This window comes from Marmota monax, unplaced genomic scaffold, assembly GCF_021218885.2.
Source record: "Marmota monax isolate L192 unplaced genomic scaffold, Marmota_monax_Labrador192_F-V1.1 WCK01_AAM20220418_F8-fsc00035, whole genome shotgun sequence".
NCBI lineage: Eukaryota > Metazoa > Chordata > Mammalia > Rodentia > Sciuridae > Marmota > Marmota monax.
The window spans coordinates 6,457,334-6,484,923 of NW_026691961.1; the positions used below are offsets into that span (position 1 = coordinate 6,457,334).

The following is a 27,590-nucleotide window of genomic DNA, read 5'->3' on the forward strand; positions in this document are numbered from 1 at the left end:
CATTTCCCACTCTGCTCCACACTGGTATCACAGTTCTGTGCTTCTCGGATCCCATAGCTTCTGAGTCAGACTTGGCCACGGTCGCCCAGAGGTGGGCTCCATATTGCAGCTTTTCGCTTGGGCATGAGAATGGGGACACGCTTCAGCTGTTTACTGAGCCCCAACACACTCATTTCCCCTTCTCGGGGTCTGAGGTCAGTTCACTCCTTTGTCTACCCCTCAACACGGGAGACAATGGCACCACTTGATCTACTTCCCAAGTGAGGCTCCCGACCCAGCTCTCGAGGAGATGCTTCCTTCCATGGCTCAACATCGATTTCCACACTGAGGCTTAGTTTTAGGCTGTGTCTCTCCCTGTTTTCTGTTTATTGTACATTTTTCTTGATTAACAAGACAGAAAAAGCATATACAGAAACTGCTGTGGCATAATAGGCACGGCCACCCCTGGATGTAAGTGTACCATGGCCCTTATTTTAGACATCCATCCACACCTAGGTTGATTGGCCAAGGTCATACAGCTAATGATTGTAAATCCAGCCTCTCGACTCAAAATCTTCTTGACTCCCAAAGCGGGTGCAGGCACTTTCTACTACAGTTTGCTGGCTTTTCTCCACCTTGGTTCTTTGCAGAGAAAGGATTTTCACATTCCCTTTAAAATGCAATTTAATTGTAAATACTTTATTGCAAAGGCTCATTCTATCTCCCTCATTTTCTCCTTTCCCCTCCTCACTCTCCTAAGAGAGAGTCATTAGGAAGGTACATTCTGTTTCTAAGTCTACTTTGCCTCATACAAAAGGTCTCCTTCCAAAAATCCAGTGGAGGTGCCCTGGAGAGTGGCAATAATGTCCTTATGCTCTCCCTGTTGGATCTGTAGAGAATCCTGTAGCTTTGAGCAACACATTAACCCTGATACTATAGAGTCCTACTCCTCATCTCAGCCAGTCTGCAGCCTGCAGACCCTTGCCATCGGGGGACATGTAAGTTGAAGGCCAACTGAAATTTTCATCAAATAAACAGTTGGATTCTGCCGGAGTGTGGTGAGCAGGGCAGGGCATTGCTCCATCTAAGCCCTTATCAGAGCCCAGCAAACACTTCCTCCCAATGTGGCTGGCTTTACATTCACTGAGGAAGGCAGAGTGATAATAATGGAGTCTGCCTCTCAGGGCTTCGTTCCAATGCCCTTGCACAAAGAATTGCTTTTGGCAAATGTCAGCCTTGCTCCTGGGGGGACTTTCTAGAGGTCAAGTTTCCCCCAGTCCGTGGTGATGGCAGGGGCAGGGGCTTTTCTCTGGACCTTGGATCAAATCCCAGACCCCCTATTTACAAAATGCATGACTTGGGGCAAGTCGTATCTCCTGAGGAGCCACGGATCACCACTCACCTCTACAGTTCCTCTTCTATGGTCAAATCATTCATTTTTTCTGCGAACCCACTTGGCTCTCTGGGACCTTAGTATTCCCTGTGTCCTCCACCTGGAACTCTCACAGAACATGCCGCTGAAAGAATCCATTTTTTGTCTACCTCCCTCATTTTTTAGTTGAAGAAACTGAGGTACAGAGAGAGGAAGGGGCTTTTCCAGAATCACATTGTGAGTCAATAGCGGAAGACTCTGCCCAGCAGAGGCTCGCTGTTAAGAGGGCAAACCGTGGGCAGGGCAGGGACCAGAGGGAGGGAGCCAAGACGTGCCTCTCCTAGGAGAGATTCTCTCTGTTTATGACCACGAATCCTACCATCCCAGGACACATGGAGGAAGACTCATTCCTGTTTATGTCTTCACAGTGGGAGTGTGGCCCTGTCCATTTCACAAATGGAGAGCGCGAGACCCAGAGAGACTTGAGTAGAGTCTCCACCATGCATAGCTGGTAGTTGATGGAGCTAGGATTGAACCCAGGGCTCTCTGGCTCCAAGGTCGTGGGATACAGCTGAAAAGTATGCAGACATGCTGCCAAAGCCCTATAATGCTTTGCTTTCAAAATACCCACAAGCCTCTTCCTGTCTGGCGGATCAGCTCAGATTCCCTATTTTCTGAAAGCCCTCCTTCATACCCCTCCCTCCCAGAAGCTCCCCTCTTGTCTTCTGCACTTTGGCTCTCTGCAAGGATCATCATGGAGTTCTTGCAACTCCATCTTATCGTTTTTGTTTTTTTCTTTTTCTTTTTAACCTATGTGTCTCGATCACTTGATCCTTGCTTGTTGAGGACTGAGGCCACATATTAACCTCTACATCCATCCACTACAGGCACATAATGGTAATACGTACAGCAAGTAATAGGGAGGTGGGTGTAACTGGTATGACGTGTCCAACTGGGTGTATAATAGGGACTGAGCAAATACCTAATGTATAACAAAATGAGTGATAGTGGTTTTCTCCAAGAACTGTACTTATTCTGACTGCAGAATTGATTTTTTTTTTAAATTCAAGGATCTCCAAGATGGATATAAAGGCATTTTTGCTCATTAGTAAAGAACTATCACAAGGAATTGTGCCCACCATGCCAAAAGGGAAAAATCTGCTGACATTAAGGATGGAAAGGCGACCATTAGCTCTGTGGAGGGAGGTGCCTTTATTTTCTCCTATACATGGAGAACATAATGTGCTGCTGAGAATTCTGCACAGCATGAGTTTCTCAAAGAGAGAATTTTTTTCCTTGAACATAAGGCATGGCTTATTCATTTCAGCATCCCAAGTATCTCCCTGGCCCACTCCCCACTGCCAGCGAGGAGCACAAAAACAGCCATTCAATCCCCATGAATTAGGAGTGTTGCAGGAGAGGAGCCGATGGGTGGGGAGCCCAGCTATCTGGGACCCTAAGAGTAGCAACTGCATCCATCCACCTCTCCCCCACCACCCCCGCCCCAGGCTCCAAGGCCCTCAGCATCTTTTCTCTTTGCTAGTACTTTCCTGGTGGAATCCTTTGGCCACAGGAATGTCTATACCAATACCACAGTGCCAGGTGCTAAACCAAGAAATGAGAAACAAGTGAAAAAAAAAACCCTGGAGCAAGGTACCAAATGCCAAACCAAACTCTCACCACCACCTGCAGGGTCCCATTATTTCAGTTTTACAGAAATCTAAACAGTTTTCCCTGGGACACAGTGAAGACAGAACAGAGAAGAGACCCAGGTTGAATTGACTTGGTACTAGTGGCTTAGAATAATCTAGAAAATGGATGGTACCCTTTCCTTACCATGCCCCTCTCACTGTCCATTCAGATGAGGGTCTTCTTTCTACCACTGTAAATAAGACCACAAGAAACTTTTTGTTTTTAATACAAAAGAAAGAAAGAAAGCTTTGGCTGAGTTTAGGATTGCTGCCTTGGAGGCAGAGTTGTTGAATTAAGAGGCGTGGATATCTTTAAGGCTCTTGATATACATTGCCAAATTGCTTTCCAAAAGGGCTGTACAACTGCACACTGCCTCCAGCCGTGGGAATATCAATTTTTCCACACCCCCCACCTCGGTTTGAGTATTCTCATTTTTTTGGAAATGTTACACATTTACCAGCTGAAAATAGTATTGCCATTTTAATTTGCATTTCTTTGATTACTAGTAAGATTGAACATTTTCCCATATGTTTTTAAAACCATTTTGTTTCCTCTTTGTGACTTTTATTTTCTTGCCTATTTCAGCTCCCAGGATCTTACTGATTTTTTGTAACGATTTTATATGCTCTTTATGTTAAAAATATCAAGCCTCGGTTTGTCATCTTTGCTTAGAATATTGTCCCATTTTGTTTCTTTTTAAGATTTTTTTAAAAAATACAATTAAGCATGCCAATCTTTTATTTTGTCCTGTTATCTACCCAAAGCCTTCTTGGATTCAGCATCTTGATGAGTATTCAATTTTGTTTTATTCTGTTGCTTTTTTATTATTATTAAAAACAACTGAATACTTCACTCTGGAAGGCTTATTTATTTATTTATTTCTGTTTTCAGTGGCAAATCTAATGCGAGGTTCAACCTGAGTTTTTGCCAAATTGCTAACCAACATTTGTCCCGGCAGATTCTACTGAACAATCCCTCGCCTTCCCCTGGCTCCTTATCATATATGAAGGGCTCATTCCTGAGAGCCATGCTTTCCCATCCTTTCCTTCTGGGGTTGGCAAGGGCCTTTGCAGATTTTTTTTTTTCTCTGTTCCACCCACCACCACCTACCGAGTTCCTCCTCCTCCGGCAGGGTCCCCAGAGCGATCCTTAGAACTTCCGACCAAAGAGTTTTCCATCTTGCAAGTTTTTTAAAATTTTCATTTATTTATTCTGTATGTGTAATGCCAGCCTACATGGTGGGAGTCGTGGGCCTCCCTGAGCAACTCTGAGAAATGCAGCAACAGCCCTTGCCTGGGGGAAGGCCTGTGTGTTTGCACCTGCTGGGACTGCCCCCATCCAAACGTTCTCTCTCTCTCTCTCTCTCTCTCTCTCTCCAGCCTGGGCAAGCCTCAAGGTGCAGACAGCCTGGACGTGGAGGTTCCAGAGAAGCACTGCAGGCTCCTGGAATCAGAGAGACCTCAACTGGAGGGCTCTCGTCCACGACTGGAAAGAATTCACCCTGGTGCATTAGTACTAAGTTCTTATCTTCTTTCCAAGAAGGAAATTGATAGGTAATATCTGGAAAAGGTTGTCACAAAATAGTAACATTTGCCTATTTAGAAATATAGAAGGAAGTTTCTGGGCAAAAGGGCTAACCGTGAAAAGTCCTTGCTTTTGGGATATATCCAAGAGGGAAAGAGGAGACACAGAGATGAGGATTTCTGCTTTTCCTTATGAAGCTGATTAAAACTTTTAACTTTGTGCACACGATTGCTTTGAGATTAAAAATAATAATAATAATAATAATAATAATAGCATCTTAAGAATCAGTCACTGAACCTGACAATGCAAAACCAAACTAATTACACAGCTACTTTCTTATCTGATATCTGGTGAGCAGAAGTGAATCTTTCTTTTCTCATCCTGTATCTTAAGAACAGAAATTCTCACTGTCGAAGCCAGCAATGGAGAAGAATTAGAATTTAGAAGTTTGTTTTTGATGTGAATTGTTACCCCCAATTTTCTCTGGATGTTGGCACGTTATTCTTTGAAAAACAAAGTCCTTCAAAAACGTTCCTTTTTTTTGCATTATTTTTTTCATCTTTCTCTAGAGAGGGGTCAATTCATTCTCCCACACTAAACTCTCCCCTTACAGAGAAGGGATAGTGACTTGTTGATTTCATTATCTTTTGCATGTATCACATGGTTTAAAGTTTGTATATAGTTGATAAATATCTGTAGAATGAATGAATGAGAGGAAGGGGAGACATTTATGATCTTCCTCTTCAGGAAGATGAGGATTCAGTGTTCTTATATGGGAGTGGATTCTTTCTCCAGTGTTGGACTAAGACGAAGGTCCTGTGGCCAATACCAAAAGTAAGTTCTCTTTTCACTTTTATTAGTACTCCTAAACCAGGGCTCACTATCAAACTCAAGTCTAGGCTTGCACCCAGGGAGGTGATTTAGAAGGAAGTAGGGGGGGGGAGAGAGAGAGAGAACTCCCACACACAGAGATGTGTGATTATGGTCAAAGCAGTCCACCCCAGTGATACGGCAGGTTACGGGTGACGAGTTCTGCTTCCTCTCATGTTGAAGTATAACACTATAGAAGCACACTGAGGCAAGCATATAAAGCAGGATTTATTTAAAAATGGGTAACATAGACTTCTCCCAGGAGGGAAAAGGGGAACATAGCTGTGTCCTGGTATCCCAAGAAGTGAGGATGTTCTGCCTTTTTATATGCCCTGGCTTCCTTTGTCCTCCTGCCCTCTTCCCCTTATCTCCTCTGCACACTAGACCTAGGAGATGCTCAGTGGGATGGCCCAAAGGTGAGAAGCAGAGGAGCTGGAGGGGCCAGGGTGGAGTGATCTGGGCAGGAAGGGGGCATAATTTACAACTTTTATAGCTCCCTATATGAGGGGACAATCCCTGGGACAGGTCACCTTATCAACAGGTTGGAGCAGGGGCAGGTTATCTTGGTAAGGGTGGAGGAAGGGCTCTGAGGAATTAACATTTCAATCCCTGCATTCTCTGGACCTTGCCTATCTGTGCTTCACCAACACACCCCAACAGCTGTGCTTTATCCTGGGGTGGCCCGTTCCGTGGAGAATGGAGACCATCTCTTCTTTTCTTCCTTTCTTCTTTCTCGCTCCCACCTTCCATTGTTCATTCAGTAATTTTTTTTTTAAAGCTCACTCATTGCACCATAATATGGAGGTCCCGTGGCCCCTTCAGGGATCTTCTGACTTAGTGGGCAAGGCAGCAGGTCAACAAGGATGGTACATTCTGAGAATGACTCCAATGTAGACAGACTTCTGTGATAGATAAAAGCCATTTGTATGTTTGGGAAGGAGGCAGCTGAGAACTGGTGCTAGAAATTTATCCGAGGGCTATGGAAGCCAGGATCTGGAATTTAGACTTACAAAGTTATTGCATGAAAATGATACATCATGGCTGCCCCGTGTAGGTGCTCACGAGTTGCCTCATGTCAACTCACAGCCGCTATTAACCCCATTCTTTCCAGGCACTGAGCATATCAGGACTGGTTTTCCTCATTGCATGATTGACAGCCTGTTGTTTTGCCAGATTGTTTGGGGGCATTCGGGGGTGTTGGAAATGTTGTTTTCCTCTCAGTTTGAACCTCAAAGAGAACTCCTGGCTGTTATCTCTACCTTCCAAGTCTCTATAGACAAGGCCCACCTGGGCTGGCTGACTTAATTAACGTCTACGTTATCTATCTGCTACTTTTGAAGCTGTTGTCATGTTGTTGATATTAAAGCTGCACAGTGACACGCCTGCAGGCTACCTCTGCCAGCAAGCTCCCATCCACTGACATCCTCAGCCACAGAACTGAGCGGCAAGGCAAGAGATGTTTTGATTCCTGAGGACTCCTTCATTTCTGGTCCTGAGAAAGTTGGCTGCAGGTAAGTTTGAGTCTCATTAACTGTTATCTCACAGTTTTGCCACAATTTTCTTGGGCTCATGATAGCCATGATCCCCAGCCCAAAAATCCATTTCAGGCCACAGAAAGTGTTTATGATCATGTGCCCCCAGCACATGGCATCTAGTGGACATGCAGCACCATTTATCACTAGCTTCTTACTGTGTGAAGGTAGAAAACATGAGTTTGGACTGTAAGAAAGAGGATAATGAGTAGAATCACAGTGCAAGGATCTGAATGCCTGAATTTTCATTCCTGGTCAGCTTCAGAATAAATCCTCAAGCTGCCTGAGCTTGGAGAAAGCTAGTGAGAGTCTGTGGATGGGGAGTTAGGAAGAACTCCCATTTGAACTGGATTCTGACACTTACCACTGTCTGGTCTTGGTCAAATCACTTGACATCAGTGTCTGGCACAAAATGAGTGGTGTAATCAGCATCCTCAAGGTTATGATCTCCACCATCATCATCATCATTGTATCATCATCTCCAATAAAATCACGATAACTATCACCACTGCGACCATCTCCCCCACCATTACCACCACCATCATCAAAATCATAACTATCAACACCACCACCATCATCAGAACCATAACTGTAATCACCATCACCACCATCATCAAAATCATAACTATCACTACCACCAAAATCAACAAAATTATAACTATCACAACCACCACCATTATCAAAATCATAACTGTCATCACCATCAATACCACTATCATAGTCTGCATCATCTATAAGCGTATTAATCCATGCCAAGTTCTATTCCTCTTCTATGGACATCCCCAAATGCCCTAAACTCCCCAATCAGACTGTGTCACACTTCATGACCAGATTCCTCAAGAGCATAGACAACATAGTCTTGTTCACTATCTTATCCTCATGTCCTCAGAATGTGCTGGGTAACTAGTAACTGTTGATAAATGAAGGAATGACTAAGCAGAAGAGAGCCATCTCTTAGGAAGCAACTATTATATGTCAAATGTTTTGCAAACTTATTCCTGATCTTCAAAGAAACCTTGAAAAATTTCCATTTCCATTTTTTGGGCTAGACTAATAGAGGTCCCACAAAATGAAATGAGTCCACAAAGGACACAGCAGTGACAGTCCTCAAACGTTGGTCTGTCCAATGATCTTTGCATTCTAGGATGGCTCCCTAATGAGCCAGAAAATTTATCTATACAGACTCTTCTTTACTCTGACTATTCCAGGTAATCAAACTTTCGCTGCCTCTAAATGGCATTGTAGGGGAGGGGAACTGAGATGGCCCAATGGGTGTCAGAACACTAAATTACATGGACCTAGGGCTGCTAGGATTTTCCAGTCAAATTCCAGCCACTTAAAATTAAGAAAATGCACATGGTTTTCCATCTGCTAAACTATCCATTCACACAGCGCATGCTGAGAAGTCTGGTCATGATGTGTTTATTTGCAGAAGGTAGCTTTCAAAACCTCCGAGTGCTCTGCAAAGAAAATGGCAAACACAGGTTTCAGTCACTAATAAAATGAAATATTTAAGTGGGATTTTCCTCCCAAAGGCACATAAGTAGCAGATTTCAAGTTTCATTGGTTTCTAAGTAGCACAGAAGGGTGTCTAAAGCGTGAAGGCGAGAGGGAGTCTTCCAACTTCAAAGGTCAAGTTAAGGGCTTTTACACAAATGTTTGATCCCAGGTGCGTACTCATACAGAGGTGGTAACATCTGTAAAGACATCTGGACTGTTCCTCAGAACCACAATATTTACATTGACAGAATTAATGCCTGGAGGAAGTACCTGCCAACATCCCTCCACTTCATGAAAAGCAGTGGTCAGCAGAAGATGATGTTGTTATAAACCTGGAGCATCGGTCAGACCAAGGGAGCACCACAGTAACCATGATGGTGGTGACAGATGGCAATGATAGGGTGACTGTTGAACATATGCCATGTACCAGGCACTGTCCTGGACACCACCCTTGAATGTTGTCTATTTAATCTCTTGTGGCATTGTTGTGGTTAGCCCAATCCTAGTGATCAGGAGAGACCCAGTGCTTAAGTAACTTGCCATGTAGTTAAAAAGAATGGTGTCAGATGCTACTTAGACGAGCTGAGTTCCACTCACCCCCCTATGCACCATCTCCTAGCCAGTCTCCAGGGTTATCCCAAAGCATCTCATATCAGTAACAACAACGCTAGAAAGAAAACATTCTCCCAGAAAGACTTCCATATTGACATCCCAACTCTTCAGTCAGGAGGGAACGCATTGCCCCGAGGAGAAACGAGAAGGCAAGAATTCTAATCCTATCTCTGTTCCTACAAAACTTTCTAAATGGGCCATGATTCCCTGGTAGTTCTTTTATATACTAGAATTATTTTTAGAGTTGGAATTCCTAAACAGTTTTGGGAACAAGGACACCAAAGGTCAACCTAGAAGAACACCAGGGAGTCTACGAATTCCCAGCTACTATGTCAGATGTACTGTGTGCATGTGCATTTTTCTGGGGGAAGGACCAGTTTTCATCAGATACTAAAACATCACCCTCAAGAAGGAAGCCTTCAACCCCTAGGGCTTTCAAACACAAACTGTCCCTTGTGCTCCATAAGCCCTTCTAAACATAAGCCCTCAGAAAGGCAACCTGGTGTCATAAAAGTAGCATTTACTCTCTCATTCATTTCTTCACTCATTTCTCAATTGCCTTAGTCTATACCTTTTCCAGGAAATGGGAACGCAGAGAGAAATTGATTCCTAGTCTAGTATGAAGAAAGGTATCTAAGCAGATGATTATAAAGCAATATACCATAATCATATAATTATCAGAGAACATTTAGACTAGACTGGAAGGTTCAGGATGATTCTGATCTGAGTCTCAAAGAAGACTCAGTTAACCAGACATGGAAGGAAGGCTATTCTGGGCAGAGCTAAGCACCAGCCTAGGAAACAGGCTGGGGACACATAAAGGAGTTCCAACACCCTCATTTTCCTTGAACATAAAAATCTAAGGATGGTAAGAGCGAGCCTGACCAGGCTGTGTGACAGGTTAAACAGGTTGTTATATGACACCTCTTTATTCTACCAGGAAGGGACCCTATTAAAAGGTTCAAACAACAACAAAAAAATATTAGATATTCTGGCTGCAGTATGGAGAATGAGCTGAGAAAAATCTGTTGCAATAACCCAGACATGAAACGATACAAGCTTGAACAAAGGTAGGGGCCATCTCTAGTGACAGGCTGTCCTCGTGTCTATTCTGTCTTTTCTGCCACGTGTCCACAGGCCTGCTATAGACAGCAGACGGTAATGGTATAATATGTTGAATGAATAAATTAGTAGAAGGGAAATGGAATTAATGCTTAAGATATATTCAGAGTCTTAAATTGGCAGGATTTGGGACTAGGGTAGGGGTGGAAGGTGAAGAAGGGGAAATTGAGGGAACTTCTATCATCGTAAGATTCGACGTCAACCAGGCAGGGTGTACCTTCTGCCTTCTGAGCCAGAATGGTGGGTTTCCGGGACAACAGAAGTCGGAATGGAGGATGGCAGTGATGGATTAATGGGGACAGACTGAAAAACAGAATTAATTCTTTGTTTGTATGTGAAAGAGAGGGAGGAAGGGAAGGAATAGAGGAGAAAGAGACCGAGTCCCCAGAATGGAAAAAAGTCAGAGAGAGAGAATTTGTTTTGGAGGGAGCTAGATTTTAGACTCTGAGAAGTTCATGAAAGGAAAAGGAAGGCAAAGGATGAGAGGGAGAGGGAGGGGGGAGGGGGAGGGGGAGGGGGAGGGGGAGAGAGAAGGGATCACGGAGGGAAAAAAGAATATAGAAGAGAAAGACACAGACAGGAAACAGAACCAGGTACAGAGGGAGAGGAGACACACAGGAAGGCACTGGGAGGGGAGGAGACATATCAGGTGTCAATGACATGGGACACCTAGCAAAGCTCCGGCACAGTGTGTAGTGTTAGTAAGTAGATGAAGAGGCTCAGAAGGGTCACAGAGGAGAAAGGAGGAGATAGAGATAGAGGAGAACAAGACAACACAGCGCCCCCCACTGGAAGGAGAGGGGAGCAGTGCTCTCTTGACAGCGCTGGTTGGATCTGACCCCTATAACCTGGTACGAGCCTGCTGATCCATCACAAGACCACGTTGCCTGCTGCTGGGCACACCTATTCGTCAAGATGACCCACTGGCACTTAACAAGCCTAGAAGAAACTGTTCCTTCATTTGCAAAAGTCCAGTTCTTTCACTTTGCCCCCAAGGTATCCACTGAAGATTCGCGAGGAAGCCCCAGGGACAGCCAAATTGTGATGTGACATCAGGAGCATTTGCCCTTAAGACTGGTTCTGGATGAGGTGATTAGCTAGGCCAAGAGGCCCCTTTCTGGAAAGAAAATCATGATAATTGCTGACAGCCCTCTGTGTGATGGATGGAAGAGTCCAGAAATAACAAGAATAATGAATAAGCAATCAGTCTATTCTTGGATCTGCTATTAGCGACCTTCTAATTGGGTGTCTTGGAGTCTCCTGGGGTTCCCTAAACCATAGCACTGTTCCCAGAGAGAACCAGCAACCAAGGCTGTAGATGTCATAACATGTAACAAACATTCTGATGAGGATCTATGGTCATTCTGGGAGTAGGGACAAGTGGTCCTGTTGTCTTATCTTCCCCCTATCCAAGATCTGTGAAGGCTGGACATGGAAAGGTCTCAACCAGAGAACAGACTTGAGTTCGAACCTTGGTTCTGCCAATGCCTAGCTGCTCAGCTTCCTCTTAAAGGCTAACTTTCCTCATCTGAAATGAGCATTAATAGTTCCCACCTCATATGATTTGTGTGAAGACTCGTTCTAAATGTATGCAAATTGCCTGGCACATAGTAGAATCTCAATAAATGATAGCTATTAGTATTATTATTATAGCGGGCATCTTTGGTGAGGATACAAGACTGGCACCCTGACAAATAGAAGCCAGAGCTACATTTTGAAAACTACCACCCAAGTGTACAGTAGCCGTAATTAGAATTCTCATTAAGTTCTGATAATGAGAAATGTGTGAGAAGACACTTTTCAGTCCCCCAAGAGAAAACAGGAAGTGGGAGGATTTTTATAAAGTGAAGAAAAGTAACTTTCAATGGTGTCTCATTTTTGTCCTGAACCCGGTGAGTGTTAAGAGAAATTGGATGGAGCGCCTTGCTAGTGCTCACCTTTTGACCTACTGGGGGTGTTGCGCAATGTTCTTGCTCAAGGATCATTAGTGCCTGAGTGGATTGATTTTCCTCCCAGCTCAGGAACTGGTAGATGATCAGAAGAACTGAGCACAGCCCGGCTTCAGAATGGAACATGAAGTGGGGAAGAGGGTTTGGAAAAGAGGGTGAGGGTGAAGGCTGTGAATGGCAGCGATTGACCCTCTCTAGAGCACCTCTTTTCGTGAAGGTGGCGATGTGATACAAGCACGAAGCTAAAGGTAAAGGGACAATCCAGAGGGAGCAGTTTGCTGCCAGGACCCAGGAACTTCTGTGGCGACCTGAGGGCTTAAGGGCCCTGATTGCTAGAAACTCTAATGGCTTTGACTAAAGAGTGACAAGGACCTGAACACAGAACCAGTCCCAGATAAAGAAGCGGTGGATGTAGCTCATCGGTAGAGTGCTCGCCTAGCACAGGCAAGGCCCTGCGTCCCATCCCCAACTCAGAAGAAGGAAAGAGATGAAAAGGAGGCAGAGGAGGAGAAGAAGAAAGAAAAGAAAGGAAGAAAGAAAGAAATCAATTGTCATTATGGTAGGACACGTGACAGCTTCACATTCCCGACTTGAATATATTTCCATTCATTCATTCATTTAACAGCCACTCACAGATTGCCTACTATGCCACAGGCACCTACTGAGGTCAATGCAGGCAGTGGCAGGGCAGGGCGTCGGACCTCATGGAGAACACAAAGTATGAGTAGAGGCTGAAAGAGGAGAGGGAGGGAGGCTGGGAGGAAGGCCGCACATGGAGCGGGCGCCTGCAGGGTTCCCCTCCTCAGCACCACCGACGCTGAGGCCCAGGTGAGTCTTCTGTTGTTGAGGATGTCCTATGCCTTTGACGGTAGCAAGCTCCCTACATATTGTGACACCCATAAATGTGTTCAGACATTTTCAAGATGTCCACTGGGGTGGGGAGGCAAAAACTGTCCCACTGGAGAACCCCTGACAAAGAGGTCAAGGTGAGCGCAGGCTTGGAGCATGTGAGGAAGAGCGAGGAGGAGAGGGGCAGAGTGACCAAAGGGGTGAGTTGTGCAACCCGGAGGCAGAGAGGGAACTGGAGGCCAGACCGACCATGGGAGGAATTCTCAGCTGTTACTAAGGACTCTGATTCTATTGGAGCAAAATCGAAGAACCTGGAGGAAGAGAGGCATGATCGGCCTAAGGGACACACACGTGCCAGACACAGCTGTGGGATTCTTCATCTACATGAATAGGTCCCAGGTCACAAAGCTGCGACTTGAAGTGGCCTGTCTTGCCTCCTGTGTCTTGTCCCTACTCTGTCACTAAGTAAATATTTGGAGTGCTAGATGAAGGTCCCAGACCTGGAATTTTTACTGGAGATCCAACCAGCAAATAAGGGAGTGTCACGTGGTGCTGTGTGCACGTAGCTATTTTGGGAATGTCCTAGGAGGAAGCCAACTCCAGGGTATGTTATGGAGCTTAGAACTAGTGTGGGAAAGTGGGCGCCAGCCCAGTAGGGATTAGGGATGAGGAGCTGATAAAAATCCCTCAGAATTTCCCACCAATGAACAGAAGTAGGGAATACATACAACCAGAACCCGCCTTCCACTGGTCAAGATTTGGCCGATGAGGGGTTAATGCCATTCACTTTCAGGTTTGCACAGGCCTCCAGCAGGCATGCTGCACGTAATGAGGGAATGAGTCAGAAACCAGGCGTTCCACAGCACACCTAGGCCAGGTGTCGCCTGGATACACCTGCATGGTTGTCACAGCAACGGCTCAGCTTTTTTTTTTTTATTAAAGTTGACCAAAAAGAGATGAAGGGAGGTTCAAGAAGTATCTGATGCAGGAGATGGGCAAGGGCTTAAGTGGGCACTGTGACATTCTCAGTCTGCTGTCACTTTGCTTTGAGCATGGAAAGGTGGAAACGCGGGGGCAGAACATCTTTATTGTCAAAGGCCATCTTCTCTGCCTCTCGTGGGGACTCTTGGAGTTTCCCCACCTGCCTTTCATGTTTCTCGTGGAAACCCTGCAGGAAAAAAGGGCAGGGTGAAAAGCTGATTGTCCTTAGGAGAAAAGATGCTCAAAGACCCTAAACAACTAGATGACAGGCAGTCAGAGTCTGAGTGCCAGCTCGGGTCTCCAGAAGTGATTCTTGACAGTGGTCCAACAACCACTTGCATCAGGATCCCTGGGGTGTTATTATGAGGCGGATTCCTGAGCTCCAGAGCGGATGAATCACAGTCCTGGAGTCCGAGACATCCCGTTCTATGGAAGCCACCTGCGTTTGCCTCTCCATCTGCAGCAGCTGCCCCTGACCTCCCAATAAAAGAGTTGAGTGTCTCTGGCCAGCCAAATCTGCTTCCAGGGTCCAGGATCTAGATCCTTCTAGAACCCAAAGCTAATCATTCCCCAGCATCCTGCAATGAAGAAAAGGAAGTTGGTTGTCATTATCTGAGCACCTACTTGGTGCCAGCCCCAGATAAGAGGAGATGGAGGGGGAAGGGACAAGGAGTTGATTAAGGCAGAGTTCCTGGACAAGAGGAACTGTCCTAAAAGACCACTGGCTGTAACCTCTATAACACAGGGATAGGGAAAACAATGTCCAAGATCATGCAGATAGGCCCAGAGCTAGAATTAAATCCAAGAATGTCTGCCTCCTATCCTCCCGCTCTTGGGAGTCCCCTCGTTGGCAAAATAACAAGAAAATCACTTCTGCACCCCCATTGCCCAGATGCCCCTCCCCGTTGCTGATGCAATTAGCCAGATTCTGCTTGTCATTTCCCAGGGCTGCCCACTAGGGACTGCTGGTGAATTCCCCCTCCACCCAAACCCACAAGCTTTAAGTGAGGCCCTGGACAGTTTTCTGTTATCTCCAAATCATCTTTTCTCAAAGCTGAGGGGTGAGCTGAATCTCCCAGAACTTCATACACTGGGCACCCTTCAGAAGGGAGCTTGGGAAACAGTGGCAGAAGGCAGGAACCTCACAGGGAAGCTTGCCAGCAAGTCCTCCAGTGGGTATAAAAACAAAACATGCATGTGATGTGGTCAGAGGAGACCAGATAGAACAGCAGAGATGAAGGAGGAGGAAGGAATTGTGGGGGGAGGGAGGAAAGGAGGAGTCACCAAGTCAAAAACAGAGACAGAGAGGGAGCCAGAGAATGAAAGAGAGTGCATGTAGGAAGGACACAGTCTGTAATTTATGTGTCTGCACCCCTCCAGATGTCAAGGTCTTGGAAGTCAGGACCTGTCTGGCTCATTTCAGTGCACCAGTGCTTAGCCCTGAGTCTGACATGGAGCATCTGACAATATATATTTGTCCAATAAATAAGAGAATATAAAGACAATTCAGCCTACAACGAGCTCACAAAAAAGAATATTGTTATCTTATTTTCTACATGAGAAAAATTTAAGTCAAAGAGTCTAAATCAACTGCCCAAAGTGACATGGTACCGTTTTGAATGTCCCTCCAAGAATCACATTGAAGTTTGATTGCCACTGGAATGGCATTAAGAGAAGGAACCCTTGGAAGTGGTTAGGCCAGGAGGGCTCTGCAGGAGGGGGCTCCTGCCGGTCCTCTTCTCTGTCTTACTCACACAGGCTTCGGGTGTTCCGCCCTCACCAAATGCAGGTGCCATGCCCTTGGACTCCCCAACCCCAGAATCACAAGCCAAGTAAACTTCTGCTGTTTATGATTTACCCAGTCTGTGGTCCTCCGTTGTAGCAGCAGGAAATGGACAAAATCACTTGAGCCACAGAAAGTGGCTAAGATTTTATCTTAAACCAAGCAGATCCCAAAGCCATGCCCCAAATGCCTCTCCTTAGCTGTATTTTTTTGGTGCATAAACTGTCCCCATTTCCTGCATTGATGAACCAAGGAAAACTCATCTTACTTCCTGGGACTAGTTGGGTGGGATGGTGTCCTCCAGATGTCTGCAAATGGAGGTACAACCTACGTGGTTGGTGTTGCACCTACACGTAGCCTTTGTCCTAATTCTGTGCACCTCTAGGTGTTGTGTGCTTTTAATGCTAACTACCAGTTTTTGAAACTCTTCAGAAAACTTGCCCCCTAACATGCAGCAAGCTACACATCCTGGGAATTTCATCCCTTCCACCAATGGCTGGCAGATGTGTAAGAGTGCAAGCCCACCCAGGTCCCCAGCGGCAAATTCTGAAGAGGAATATACCTCAGAGCTACCCTCTGGGAGATGGTCCCTGAAATGCACCCTTGCTTGAGTTCTTCCCCTTGTATCCAAAGTCTGCTATCCTTGACTATTTTCTCCTAGGGTCCCTTTCTTCTTTCAACGGGTGTCCTTGCCTCCAGAACCATTTCTGATGATCTCAACGTGGACAAAAGGAGAAAACCAAGCTACTCCATTAGACTGGTTCTCAATGGTGGGAATCAAGGATAAATAAGCAAATGCTCATGTTAATATCAGCGCCAGTTTATTGAACACCCACCATGGTGTTCTCATCTCAAATGCTCAAATGCTGCAAGGTTGGTAGGATGTCTGTTTTTTAGAGATGAGAAAAATCTCGGCTCTGAAAAGCTCAGTAACTTCCCCGAGGTCACATACCCAGAAATGTTAAGGAGGGGATTCAAATCCAAGGCTATCTGACATCATGTCTCCCTTTGTGGGGCTTGTTTATCTCTTGCCCACATTCCTTTTTTTTTTCTTTTAAAGAAGGAAAGGGAAGAGGTGGTGCAGTATGGACTCCTTCCATCTTCAAAGTCCAGCTTATTCCTAGCCCCTAGTAAGCTGATACTCTGCACTTGTTGAATGAATAACTAAAGGAGGTACTTGGAGCAGAAGCGTTGCTCAGAGAGGCATTCTCTGTGTTTTGTCCAAAGTTTTGCTGACTCAGTGTGAGAAGGCGTTCTCTGACACTCCTGGGGAAGAGTCCTTTGGCAAACAATGAGACCCAGGATACCTACCCAAACACCTACAAGGTGTTGACGTTTGCTTCACTGAATCTGAGAATTCAACAGACGCCTCACACGTAGGATTCCTGCACGTTCAGCTCAACTGCCTTTGATAAGGGGACATCAAAACACAAAAACAAAATTACAGCATCAGAAACAGTTTTAAATTACCAGAAAATACGGCACCTGTGTGTCATAAATTGCCTCTTTGGAGTCTTCCCATTTTTTACCTTTTTAAGATGAAGACAATCAAGTGATATCTTGGATGTTGAGATTTTTTTTTTTTCCTGGTAAAAATGAGGTGCCCTTTTATGATGTTTCTGAAGGAGGCATTATAAGATTTGAATCTAAGTGAAACCTCTGAACTTACAAAGAGGAAAATTTCAAGAGGATGTGACAAAATTATTTCTAGCAACCATGACATTTCTTGATATGAAATGCTTTCTTTGAACTGTACAACACAGCATGAGTTAGGATTTGGAATCTGACCAGAAAATACGTGAGATGGCAGGCGGACGATGAAGACATTCTTCTCCTACAAAGGCTTTACCACGATAACTGGATCCAAATGGAACCAGAGACGTGGAGAGTTAAGTGGGATGCTAGAAATGGCGGAATCAGACAAGTATAAATGCTGTCTCCAGCACTTGCTCTGTGACCTTGAGTAAGTCTTTAACCTCTTAGTTTCCTTATCTATAAAATGAAGCTGGTGATTTTTTTTTCAGGGTTGCTGGAAAGAAGCATAGAAGTTTAGTTAAAATGATGATAATGACGATGATGGTGACAATGACATTTATTGAGTGATCAGGGTTTTGTTTTTGTTTTTGTTTTTTTTTTGGTGCTAAATACTGTTCTAAGTGCTTCGAGAGCTTTTGCATTTGTTAATAAAATTCTAGTTCCTCATAGTCAGTGGTGGGGGCTGAGCTTAGATCCCAGGTGAGTTGGTGGACCGCCCCTCTGCCCATCAAAACATTCAAGGTCTTTGACAATGGAAGGCCCTAGATACCAGCGATGGCAGGCAGCTGCTAAGATGACCCCAAAGGACTCTTGCCCTTGTCTTTACCATCTTATATAAAGCTTTGCCTTCAGGCAACATGATTCTAGCCAATGGAACATGGCAATGTTGAGGGATGTCACTTCTTTCATTAAGCTTCTAAAGATGGTGGCATCTGATTTGCCAACAGAGTCTCTATCTTTAGCCACTTTTGAACAGGCCAAGTCGCCATGTTGGGGAGGTCCACATGGCAAGAAATGGAGACCAGCCTTTGTCCAAGAGCCAGAGAACTGAGACCTGAAGTCCAACAGTCCTCGAAAATCTGAATTCAGCCAACAAAGTGAGAGAGCTTGGAAAGAGCTTTCCCCAGTTGTACCTCCAGTGAAACTCCAGCCCTGGCTGATACCTTGACTGTGGCTTCCTGAGAGACCCTAGACCCAGAACATAGTATGTCATGCTCAGATTTCAGATCCCAGAAACTGTGAGAATTTAAAAAGTTGTGTTTTCCCCTAAGCTACTAAGTTTTGGGGTAATTATGTATTTTTGCAAGAATAGGAAACTAACGCATCATCTAAATCCAGGGGTTCTCAGACTTTTTCTAGTATGATGGGCCTCATTATTATTTTATCCCCCATATACTTCTAGAACTGAAAACTACCAGTTAACCCACATTCATTAAGCAAGGATTGGTTTTATTTCCCATTTTTAAAAATTCAATAAAATTATATGGGATAAGGTTCACAGTAAAATAATATCTCTGACTTGCACATGACATCACCAGCAGCCAAAGAATTGGAAGAAAAGATACCACACTAACTATAGATGTTTGTACCCAGAGCCAATGTTTGTCCCCAGAAGCTCAGTGTTTCTATTAACCCAAAGGCCTGGGGTATGCAATGAAATCTCTGCAAAGTTTTAAAGACTGAAGATCATATTCTCTGGCTCAGGGCTTTGTGTAAGATCCCTTCTTTCATTCTCAGAATCCTTGATAGAGACTCCTATTAGGCCCATTGGGACTCAGATGTGGACCTCCTGGTTCTAAAGGTCCTACTTTCATCCAAAAGCTTATGTTGCCTCCTAGAAAGGGGGCATGACTTTCCTAAGGTCAAGGCCAGGTACCCGGAGGTACCTGTCTCCTGTCCCAGAGTCCTTTTCTGGTCCTGTCCTTCCCACCTCAGAAAACTCAGACAATCTAAAGACCAATCTAAAGTCCCTTGGCTGGAGACATGTGAAGTCTGAAAGACAGACTTGAAGGACTTGAAGGACAGAAACACTAGCCTAGGAAGCAGCAGTTCAACCCTTCCAGGATGGAGGCAGCTGTAAGAGTGGAAGCCAACCAGTGGACACTGCCCATTTCAGAGGAGCCTATGTTTTTATGAAATGCAACTCTCTGGAACTATTTTGTTCCACATTGTGGCTCCACCTCAAAGGAGGCAAGCACAGAGGTGGATCATGAAAAAATTGAAATGGGTCAAGATGGCAGAGCTGGCTCTGGAATCAGACACATCTGGGCTTGAATTCCAAACCAGCCACTCACTGAAGACTCATTCCAGGTCTCTGAGCCTCAGTTTCCCCATCTTGAAAAGGGGAAAAGAAGCAATGTGTGTTCAGGGCCTAACCTGGAGCTTGGCACATAACACAAGCTCAATAATCACTAGTAGTAGCTGGTGCTTTCATTAACACTGAGGATTATCTTTCAAGGCTGAGTCCATGAAGAAGACATTTCAGTTTTACATGAGGAGTGTTGCTAATAAGGTGGGACTCAAAGAAACAGAATCTAACAATTTCTGGAACAATGAGGTCTTTGTAACTGGGGTCTCCTAAGCACTAAGCTGGGGAAGGCTTGTGTAGAATGCGAGGACATTATCATCAACTGTCTCCAACATGCCTTTAAATAAATGGGCCCCAGCAAAGAGCTTTCTGAAACCGTGACTTCTTTCTGAACCTGTCTTTCCCCTTGAGGATGGGTGAAGACATGGGAAAATCCATTGCTCTCTGTTCCAATGTCTGGCTGGCCTCCTTCCACGGAGTAATGAGGACATTTAATATCATTCATAGCTTTGCAAAAAATGACACAGCAAGCTATGAATCAGAAAGAACTGGGCTTCCAACGGTTCTGCCACTGACCTGCTGTGTTACTTTGTGTAAGTTTAACCTCTCTGATCCTTAGTTTCTTCTTCTGTGAGTGGGGGATAGTAAAAATACAATTTCACAGGATCCCATAAAATAATAATTATGATAAGAAAAGTGAACACCTAAGTATTTACTAGTATTAAGCATTGAACTGATATTTCTCTCTCTCTCTCTTTTCTCTCTCTCCCCCTCTTTCTCTCTCTTTTATACAGGAGATTCAACCCAAAGATGTTTTACCACTGAGCCACATCCTTAGCCCTTTTAATATTTTTAATATTTGAGGCAGGATCTGACTAATTTGCTTAGAGCCTCACTAAGTTGCTGAGGCTTGGCCTTGAACTTGGGATCTTCCTGCCTCAACCTCCTGAATCACTGGGATTACAGGCATGTGTCATGGTACCCAGCTGAACTAAGAATTCTTTGTCTAGTATTTAACCTCTCACAATATCCAATAATAGAGATAATTCTGTTATATTACCATCATTTATGTTTTAAAGACAAGAACATGGAATCATGAGAGAATAACATAAGTAGTTCAAGTCCCCTGGCCCAAGGGTGCTTAAGCTTGATCGATGGGTAGAATTCAGTGGGTTTGGAACTTAGAGAAGGGAAATCTTCATTTTCCCAAGACTCATCGAAATTTAGCATGTTTCTCAATTAAACTTGTAGACAACAGACCACAATGATATTAGCGCTGACTTGGGACTTTGTCACCGGTGGAATCACGGGTATAGTTATATCAAATTGCAGTTGCAGCAGATGGCTGGAAGAACTGTTTGTGATGTCCTTACTTTGAAACTGGACATTACAGCTTGTTACTTCATGCATTTGCTAAAAGAGCGCATATATTATGATGCCACAATTGTGGGTTTTTAAAAGGTTTTCATGACTCTATTTCAAGATAATGAGTTTCTTTTGTAATTCTGTGTATTGTAGTTTATGCATTGGGGATCATTATTCTGAGACCCATGGGTTTTACCAGGTCCCTAAAGGTGTAATGGGCACAAATAAAGGACTTCCCTACGAGTCTGTGGCTGGCTGCTGGAACAACCAAAAGCCCTCAGTATAAAGCCAGGAATCCAGCAAGTGTTCAAAACACGGAGACCATCTCTACGATGATCATAATTAAGTGCATAAAAGCCAGGTTACCTAGGAGCACACCCGAGGGAAAACCTAGAGGACCATATCCTGACCAGCTATGCTACTGCCATGGCCGTGAGGAAGGGGTGGCTTGCTTAGGGGAGAGAGCAGGATAGGAGGTTATCAGCCCCAACCTCCTCCTTCTGGGATGATGAAACAGAATCGCAAACAAGGCTAGTTTTAGACCCCCAGGGACATGGCACCTGGGTGTAGGAATCAAGTCCACCCTCCAGGTCTTCCAGGGTCAGTTCTTCTGGTCACTATAGGACATAACTTTTCGACATTGAACATGAAGCCAAAGGGTGAGGGTCCCCCGCTGTGGCACCTCACTGTGGCACTCCTTTTGCACCCAAGATCCTCGGGATGAGCCTACAGGGGTTGAAGCCATGCAGCTCGAACAATGTGTCTCAGGGCAGGGCACAGAGCCACTGCATGCAATGGCAGGGAGAGTGTTGCCAACTCTGAATTTGGGGGCCCAGTTTAGACATGCGCCATCTGAATCTCTGTAGGGGAGCTCAGGGGTCAGCATGTTCATCAAGCTTCCATGCTGGCCCATATGCTCATTTAAGTGAGAACCACAGGCAGAGCAGTTACAGAGTAAGCTCAGGAGTTCGAATCCCAGTTCCACCACTTACAGGTTGAGTCCATTTGAATGAATTACTCAAATTTTAAATAGATCTCTAAACAGCATCTCCAAAGCATCTCAGTACCTACCTTCTCATGTGGTGAGGATTCAATGTCGACTCTCTCTAGCAATGTTTGGTCCTGCAGATATGCTTCCCACGATTGTCATTGTTGCTTAGGAGCGTAAGCAACTGGGTGACTTCATTAAAGGAGCCATGTGGCCCCCACCACACACACAAAGGTGTAATTCTCTATCTTACATCTGCCTCTGTAGGGCCACGTGTCCTGGTTAGTGACTCCACCCTGAACAGCTCTGGAGGGCTGGAAGAGAGCATCCTGGGCATCCTAGCACTGAGACAATATCTCTGACCTTGCCCTTGAGGGTCTAGGAATACATGCATATTAACGGTCCCTGGAAACTCCATCACACTTGGGCAGGATAATTCAGAGCATGTGATGAATGTCCTCTTGCAAAGTTTCCTTCAGCATTAAACCCCAGCCACCCACAGTGATAGCTGACCTAAAAAGGTGCCCTCTGTTGACTGCTCTCCTTCTTTATTGCCTCTCCCCAACCCCTCCCAGTATTCCTTTCCCTTGTTAAATAAAAGACTTGCACTCCGATCCTGCTTTCAGAGCCTCTCTCTGGGGAACTATATTCTGACAGCTATTTCTACCTGAAATTTCCAAGTTCAATGCTAACAGAGGACAGGAGAGAAATAAAATTTAATAAATAGGAGAACCCAATTTCCTTTCCTTTTAATATTTGTATCTTCTACATTCCTGTAAAAACAAAAGTCCCAAACTCAGCAAGATTCTTGGCCATGAAGATTCACTTAGGAATGACAAGGAAACCTAGCAATGAAATATATATTTTTAAGGCAAGAAAGTGAACTAAGACACACTTACCAAAAAAACATCAGCCTCCTGGGAAATTTGTATGAGTACTGTTAACTAGAGATTCCCTTTACGAGCAACGGTCCCCATACATTCTGAGTAGTAAGACCTAGCCGTGTATGCGAGTACTGATATTTCCTGGTAGAAACTCAGATTAGGATGTAGGGACCTAGAAAGATACGTGGCAACCCCAACAGCATCACATATAATCAGTTTTATTGCCAGGTAAGAAATTCATATTAATATAGTGAATACATATGTTTACAAATAAACATTCTTAGAAAACAAACAAATGTTCTTTTTTCTTCATTGTAGGAAGTATTATTGGTATCATAAACTCTGCAGTTGTGACAAGTATTAACACAGGTTTACTTGCAGAACATACGGTTACTAAAATATTTGCACATAAAATATGCTCCATTTACACAAAAAACCGGGGGTGGGGTTAGATGGGGATGCCAGGCGGAGCCCAAGGCGAATGGACACTGAGACGCTCTGGGAAGGCAAAGGGAAGCCAGACTCTGGTCCCGTTGGGTTGGGAATTGGGGACAGCTGAAAGGAAGGAGAGGTTAGTGGCAGGGCATGGGATGAGGAGATCCTCTCTTTTGATCTGGTTTTCCTCTTTTAGGCCTCTCCCCGCCTTAGCTATAGGATCCTTGACTTGGTACATGGCTGTCAGAGAGAGTTCCATGGGTCACCCTCTCTCTCTCGGTATCATGGGGTCTGTCTCCCCACATCCAAGAGGAAGCCAAAGAATGAACAGACCTTCCCTGGGCAAACTTTCCTCCATTCATCCCCCAAGGCCACCTGCAAAGCGATGGGACACAAGTGCCTCCTGGGCGTCCTTCTTGGACAGTACTGCTTGGGAAGCACCTGTCCTTCTTGAGCTTTCCACACAGCCACATCTGATTGGCCAGGCTGCTCTTTGCTGCCTAAATTACAACTGTGGACCCCAAAGAGCCAAGTTCACTGGATGAAGTTTACTCCATTTTCAGAGCATAAAGGAAAAATAAGATGCTCTTGGTTCAGGAGTCCAGAAAGGAACATGATCACCACTGGGATAAGGTCGAGGGCAAAGAGCAAAGGTCAGCCGGAAGGGAGACAAGAATCACAGAACTTCTGAGATGGTGGGAACCTCACGGAAAAGCCAGCCCAGCATTTCCTGAAGTGTGGGCAGTGTCCCACCAGAATAGGCAAAGTGACTGTGGGCAGCCCACGGATGGACACAGCACTATCTGCCATGGACTCACATAGGGAAGAATTTCCTTTTCCTTCACCTTTCAGCCCATCTGATTAATCCACAGAAAGCCTCCAGCAGGAGCCGGTATATAAAACAACCCGAATGTCTCCGCATCTCTTTATCAAAGAGAGAGAGAGAGAGGCTGCACCAGGCTCTGGGGTTTGAACCAGCATTTAGCTAGGATTTAATCAGCACTGCATTCATTCCTGTGCATTTATTTTAATGCTTACTTCCTATTTGGGGCAATTGGTGCCAGTTTTCTATTTGTGATAAAGCCAGGAAACTGTCCTTTTAAAAAGGACATGTAATTAAAATTGAATCAATTTAGAGACAGATATTGTGTTTGTGGTGTGCAGAGTTGCCAACGGGTTGTTGCAGGTACATAGCTGACCAAAGTATAAAAAAAAAAAATAGTGACCATGCCCAGCGGGTTCACTGCACCCTGGAGAGTGCTGGAATGTCGGCATGGAGGGGCTCTGACTCTGTCACCTCCTGCACTGCGCCTCTTTGTACACGGGAGTCTCAGACAGTGGGCTCTTTGCAAGATTTCATTTTTAAAAATAGGCACAGGTTTTTCCATTTCAAAAAGCTTACAAAGCTTGACCTAGCCTCAATTCCCCATGTTTCCATGCAGGACTAAGAACGAGAGAGATCAAAAACATTATCAGTGTCCTAATATCTGCTGGGAGCGAGGAGAATCAATGTAGGTTGTGCTGATTCCATGATGCCAGGGCGGAGAGACAGGGGAGGCAGATCATGGCAGGAAATGCTGATTCTCCTCTGAGAAGATCTCGTGGGGTTTTTGGAGGCTCTTGTTAATTAATCCGCTAAGATCTTTAGGGGCTGGTGGAAAACCTTTCATTTAATATGAAACTCTCTTCTTCCTCCATGCACCTCTTTGGACTTCCACAAGATAAATAAAACTGTTAGGAAAACTGTTGGGACACCCAAGGGCTCTCTTGGCTACGAGAACCGAGAACCGATCTGAACCAGGGAATTCTGGGTGAGGGACTCAAGGTGCTGAAGTACATGGGCAGGCAATTTGGAGGGACCGTAGGAGTTTGGGAGTGTCCTTAGGTACCCCTGACATTGCAGCAGCCCCCTTGATGGGTGTTATGGGTTGGGCTCACCTACAAAGGAAGGATGGAAACATCTTCTACTACTGCAGAAAAACAGGAGGGAGGGGGGCTGAAAGAACACAGGTTGCACTTGGGAAACAAGACTGTCATTGAACAACAGCAACACATTGAAGGCACCCCACGCTTATGACGTTTCAGTCCAAAGCAGTTGAAGTTTCGCAGCGGTGGCGGCAACGCTCTGAAGGGGAAGAAGGTTCGGGACAGGCAGTTAATAGAGGATTTGTTTCTGTGGCTGTTTCAGGTCTTGGAAGTGAGGGAGAAACACCGGAAATCGGAGGCTTCTGGGTGCTCATCTCACCTCCAATAGACATTCCCCACTGTGGATGTTTTGATGTTGCTGCTGATGTCATTACCGACTTCTTAAATCTTGAAGATGGGGGACAAAAATGGATATCGTGTTCTGTTTTGTAGTGGGCTTGCATTTGATCTGTCTTTTTAAAAAAAGTTGTTATGCAGTACCCTCTGGACCCTCTGGACCCTCTGCCTGCCCTCCCATTTCCATGGTCACGGTCTTTATGGGAGCTCTCCAAAAGGTTCTTTCCCTCCCATCACTGCAGGGGGGGTTCAAGGTCTATTTTTTTGTTTGTTTGTTTGTTTTTGTTTTTTGTGAGTTTGAGTGTGTTGTTGTTATTTTTTTGCTTTTGACATCAATGATATGAAAAGTCCTATCAACATAATGATGGGGGTCCAGATAGGGTCTCACATCCATCACCACTTTGTGACCCCTCACCTCTTGGGATCAGAAAATGCTCCTAATGTGGGCAAGTTCCTCCCGGAATAACTCCTCTTCTGAAGTGCACTCTTCTCCGATGCTCATCCTCATTTTTCCTTTACCCACCCCCTTTACCTGGAAATAGACGGCAGGTGGCTAATGGTATATGTGTGTGCTCAAATGGACAATTTCTCTAAATTGTGCTACTTATATGATTTCTTCATCATGGATTTCAGTTTCAAGTTAGGAGGGAAAGAAAAATCAGCCCCTCAGTGTGGGCACGTGAGTTGGCCACCTTGGTGCGAAGCTGAGAGTGGGCCTCAGTTTCTCCTTGCTGTGCTGCTGGGTGTCCATGCTTCTGTCTTCCTCAGCTGCCCGCCGGCACGTGTGTAGGCATGACCCAGGAAAAGCGTGATCTGTGTCCCCAGGAGGTCCGTCCCTGGTTCCTGCAGAAGGTGAGTGTGTGGGTGCTTGTGGGGAGGAAGGGGAGGGCATGGGCCAGGGTGATTTTTTGCCTCTCTCAGTTGAGTGTGGTCTCCAGGGTACTCCCTGCAGTGACAGCTCAGACAGTCACCTCCGTTTTGCTGTTGGTGATGAAGTATGGCTGTGTGGGTGGGTAGTGCTGCGTGCGAGTTCCCAGGGGGTCGCTGGACCCTGTCTCGGCCGTGCCCAGCTTCCCTTTGTTGCTGTAAGCCTGCCGCCGGAGAGACTGCTCGCCGGGCTCCCAGCCCTTAAAGTTGGTGGTGGAGTTGTAGGCCAGGGGGTGGGGGGGCATCTTGTTGGCTCGGGACTTCTGTCCGTTCTGCTTGGCGGGACCGTGCTCAGGGCTGAAGGCCCGGGGCTCATCCTCCACTCGGACGGGGTGCAGAGGTAAGTTCCCCTTGGCGGCCAGCTCGGCCAGGTGCCGTCGCTTGGAGTAGAAGTCGTCATTGACCTTGTCAGCTGTACAGTGGGATGGGTGGACGAGAGGGCAGGGAGAGGGAGAGAGAGGAGAGAGACAGTTAGGGATCATTAGCAGGTCAACCCGGGAAAGGCCTGAGAACGGACCAGCACAGAGAGACACCACAGAAGCTGCACCTGGAACAAGACAGAGTGACTGTCCACGTCACAAACAAGAGTAGGACCAAGGGTCAAAGACGTGCCCAGGGGGCTCTCTAGAGCCTCCCAAACCAACGCTCCTCCTCCCACAGTCCCACCTGGCCTTCCGCCATTTTTGGCTTCCCTATGACATCCCAGCATCATTTCTTCATTGTTAAAACGATACATTCTCGTTAAGAAAAATATGGAACATGCTGAGAAATATTCCTGTCCATCATCTACTGCTCAGGATAGCCTCAATCCACCATGGGCTGTGTCCTCTTCCAGTGGTTTTAATCAATGGAGTTTATAGTTATATATTATAATATAATTTGGGATTGTATGTGGTTGGTTTGGTTGCTATTAGCATTAAGCTGACTTGTAGCCAAATCCCAGCTCTGCCACCAATAAGGCAGTGTCACTTTGGCTAAGTCAACTTCTATTACCTTCAGCTTCTGTGCGAGGAAAGTGGTAAGACTGAGGAAGTATTTATTTGGAGGGTTCAGTGCTTTGACATGTGTAGGCACTTAGATATGAGCCACCGCCATTATCATCTTGTCATCACCACGACCG

At 45.4% G+C, this 27,590-nt stretch overlaps 1 protein-coding gene across 2 annotated transcripts in view; it reads right to left on the minus strand.

The window, feature by feature from the left end:
• Positions 1–23,048: 23,048 nt before the first annotated feature.
• The window catches only part of Shisa9 (shisa family member 9), a 242,913-nt gene continuing 238,371 nt past the window's right edge, over positions 23,049–27,590 (minus strand). For both annotated transcript variants that reach the window (XM_046440592.2, XM_046440587.2), the window contains one exon: positions 23,049–26,882. In XM_046440592.2, coding sequence (XP_046296548.1) covers positions 26,503–26,882 — 380 coding nt within the window. In that variant the 3' untranslated portion in view covers positions 23,049–26,502. The remainder of the gene's footprint in view (positions 26,883–27,590) is intronic.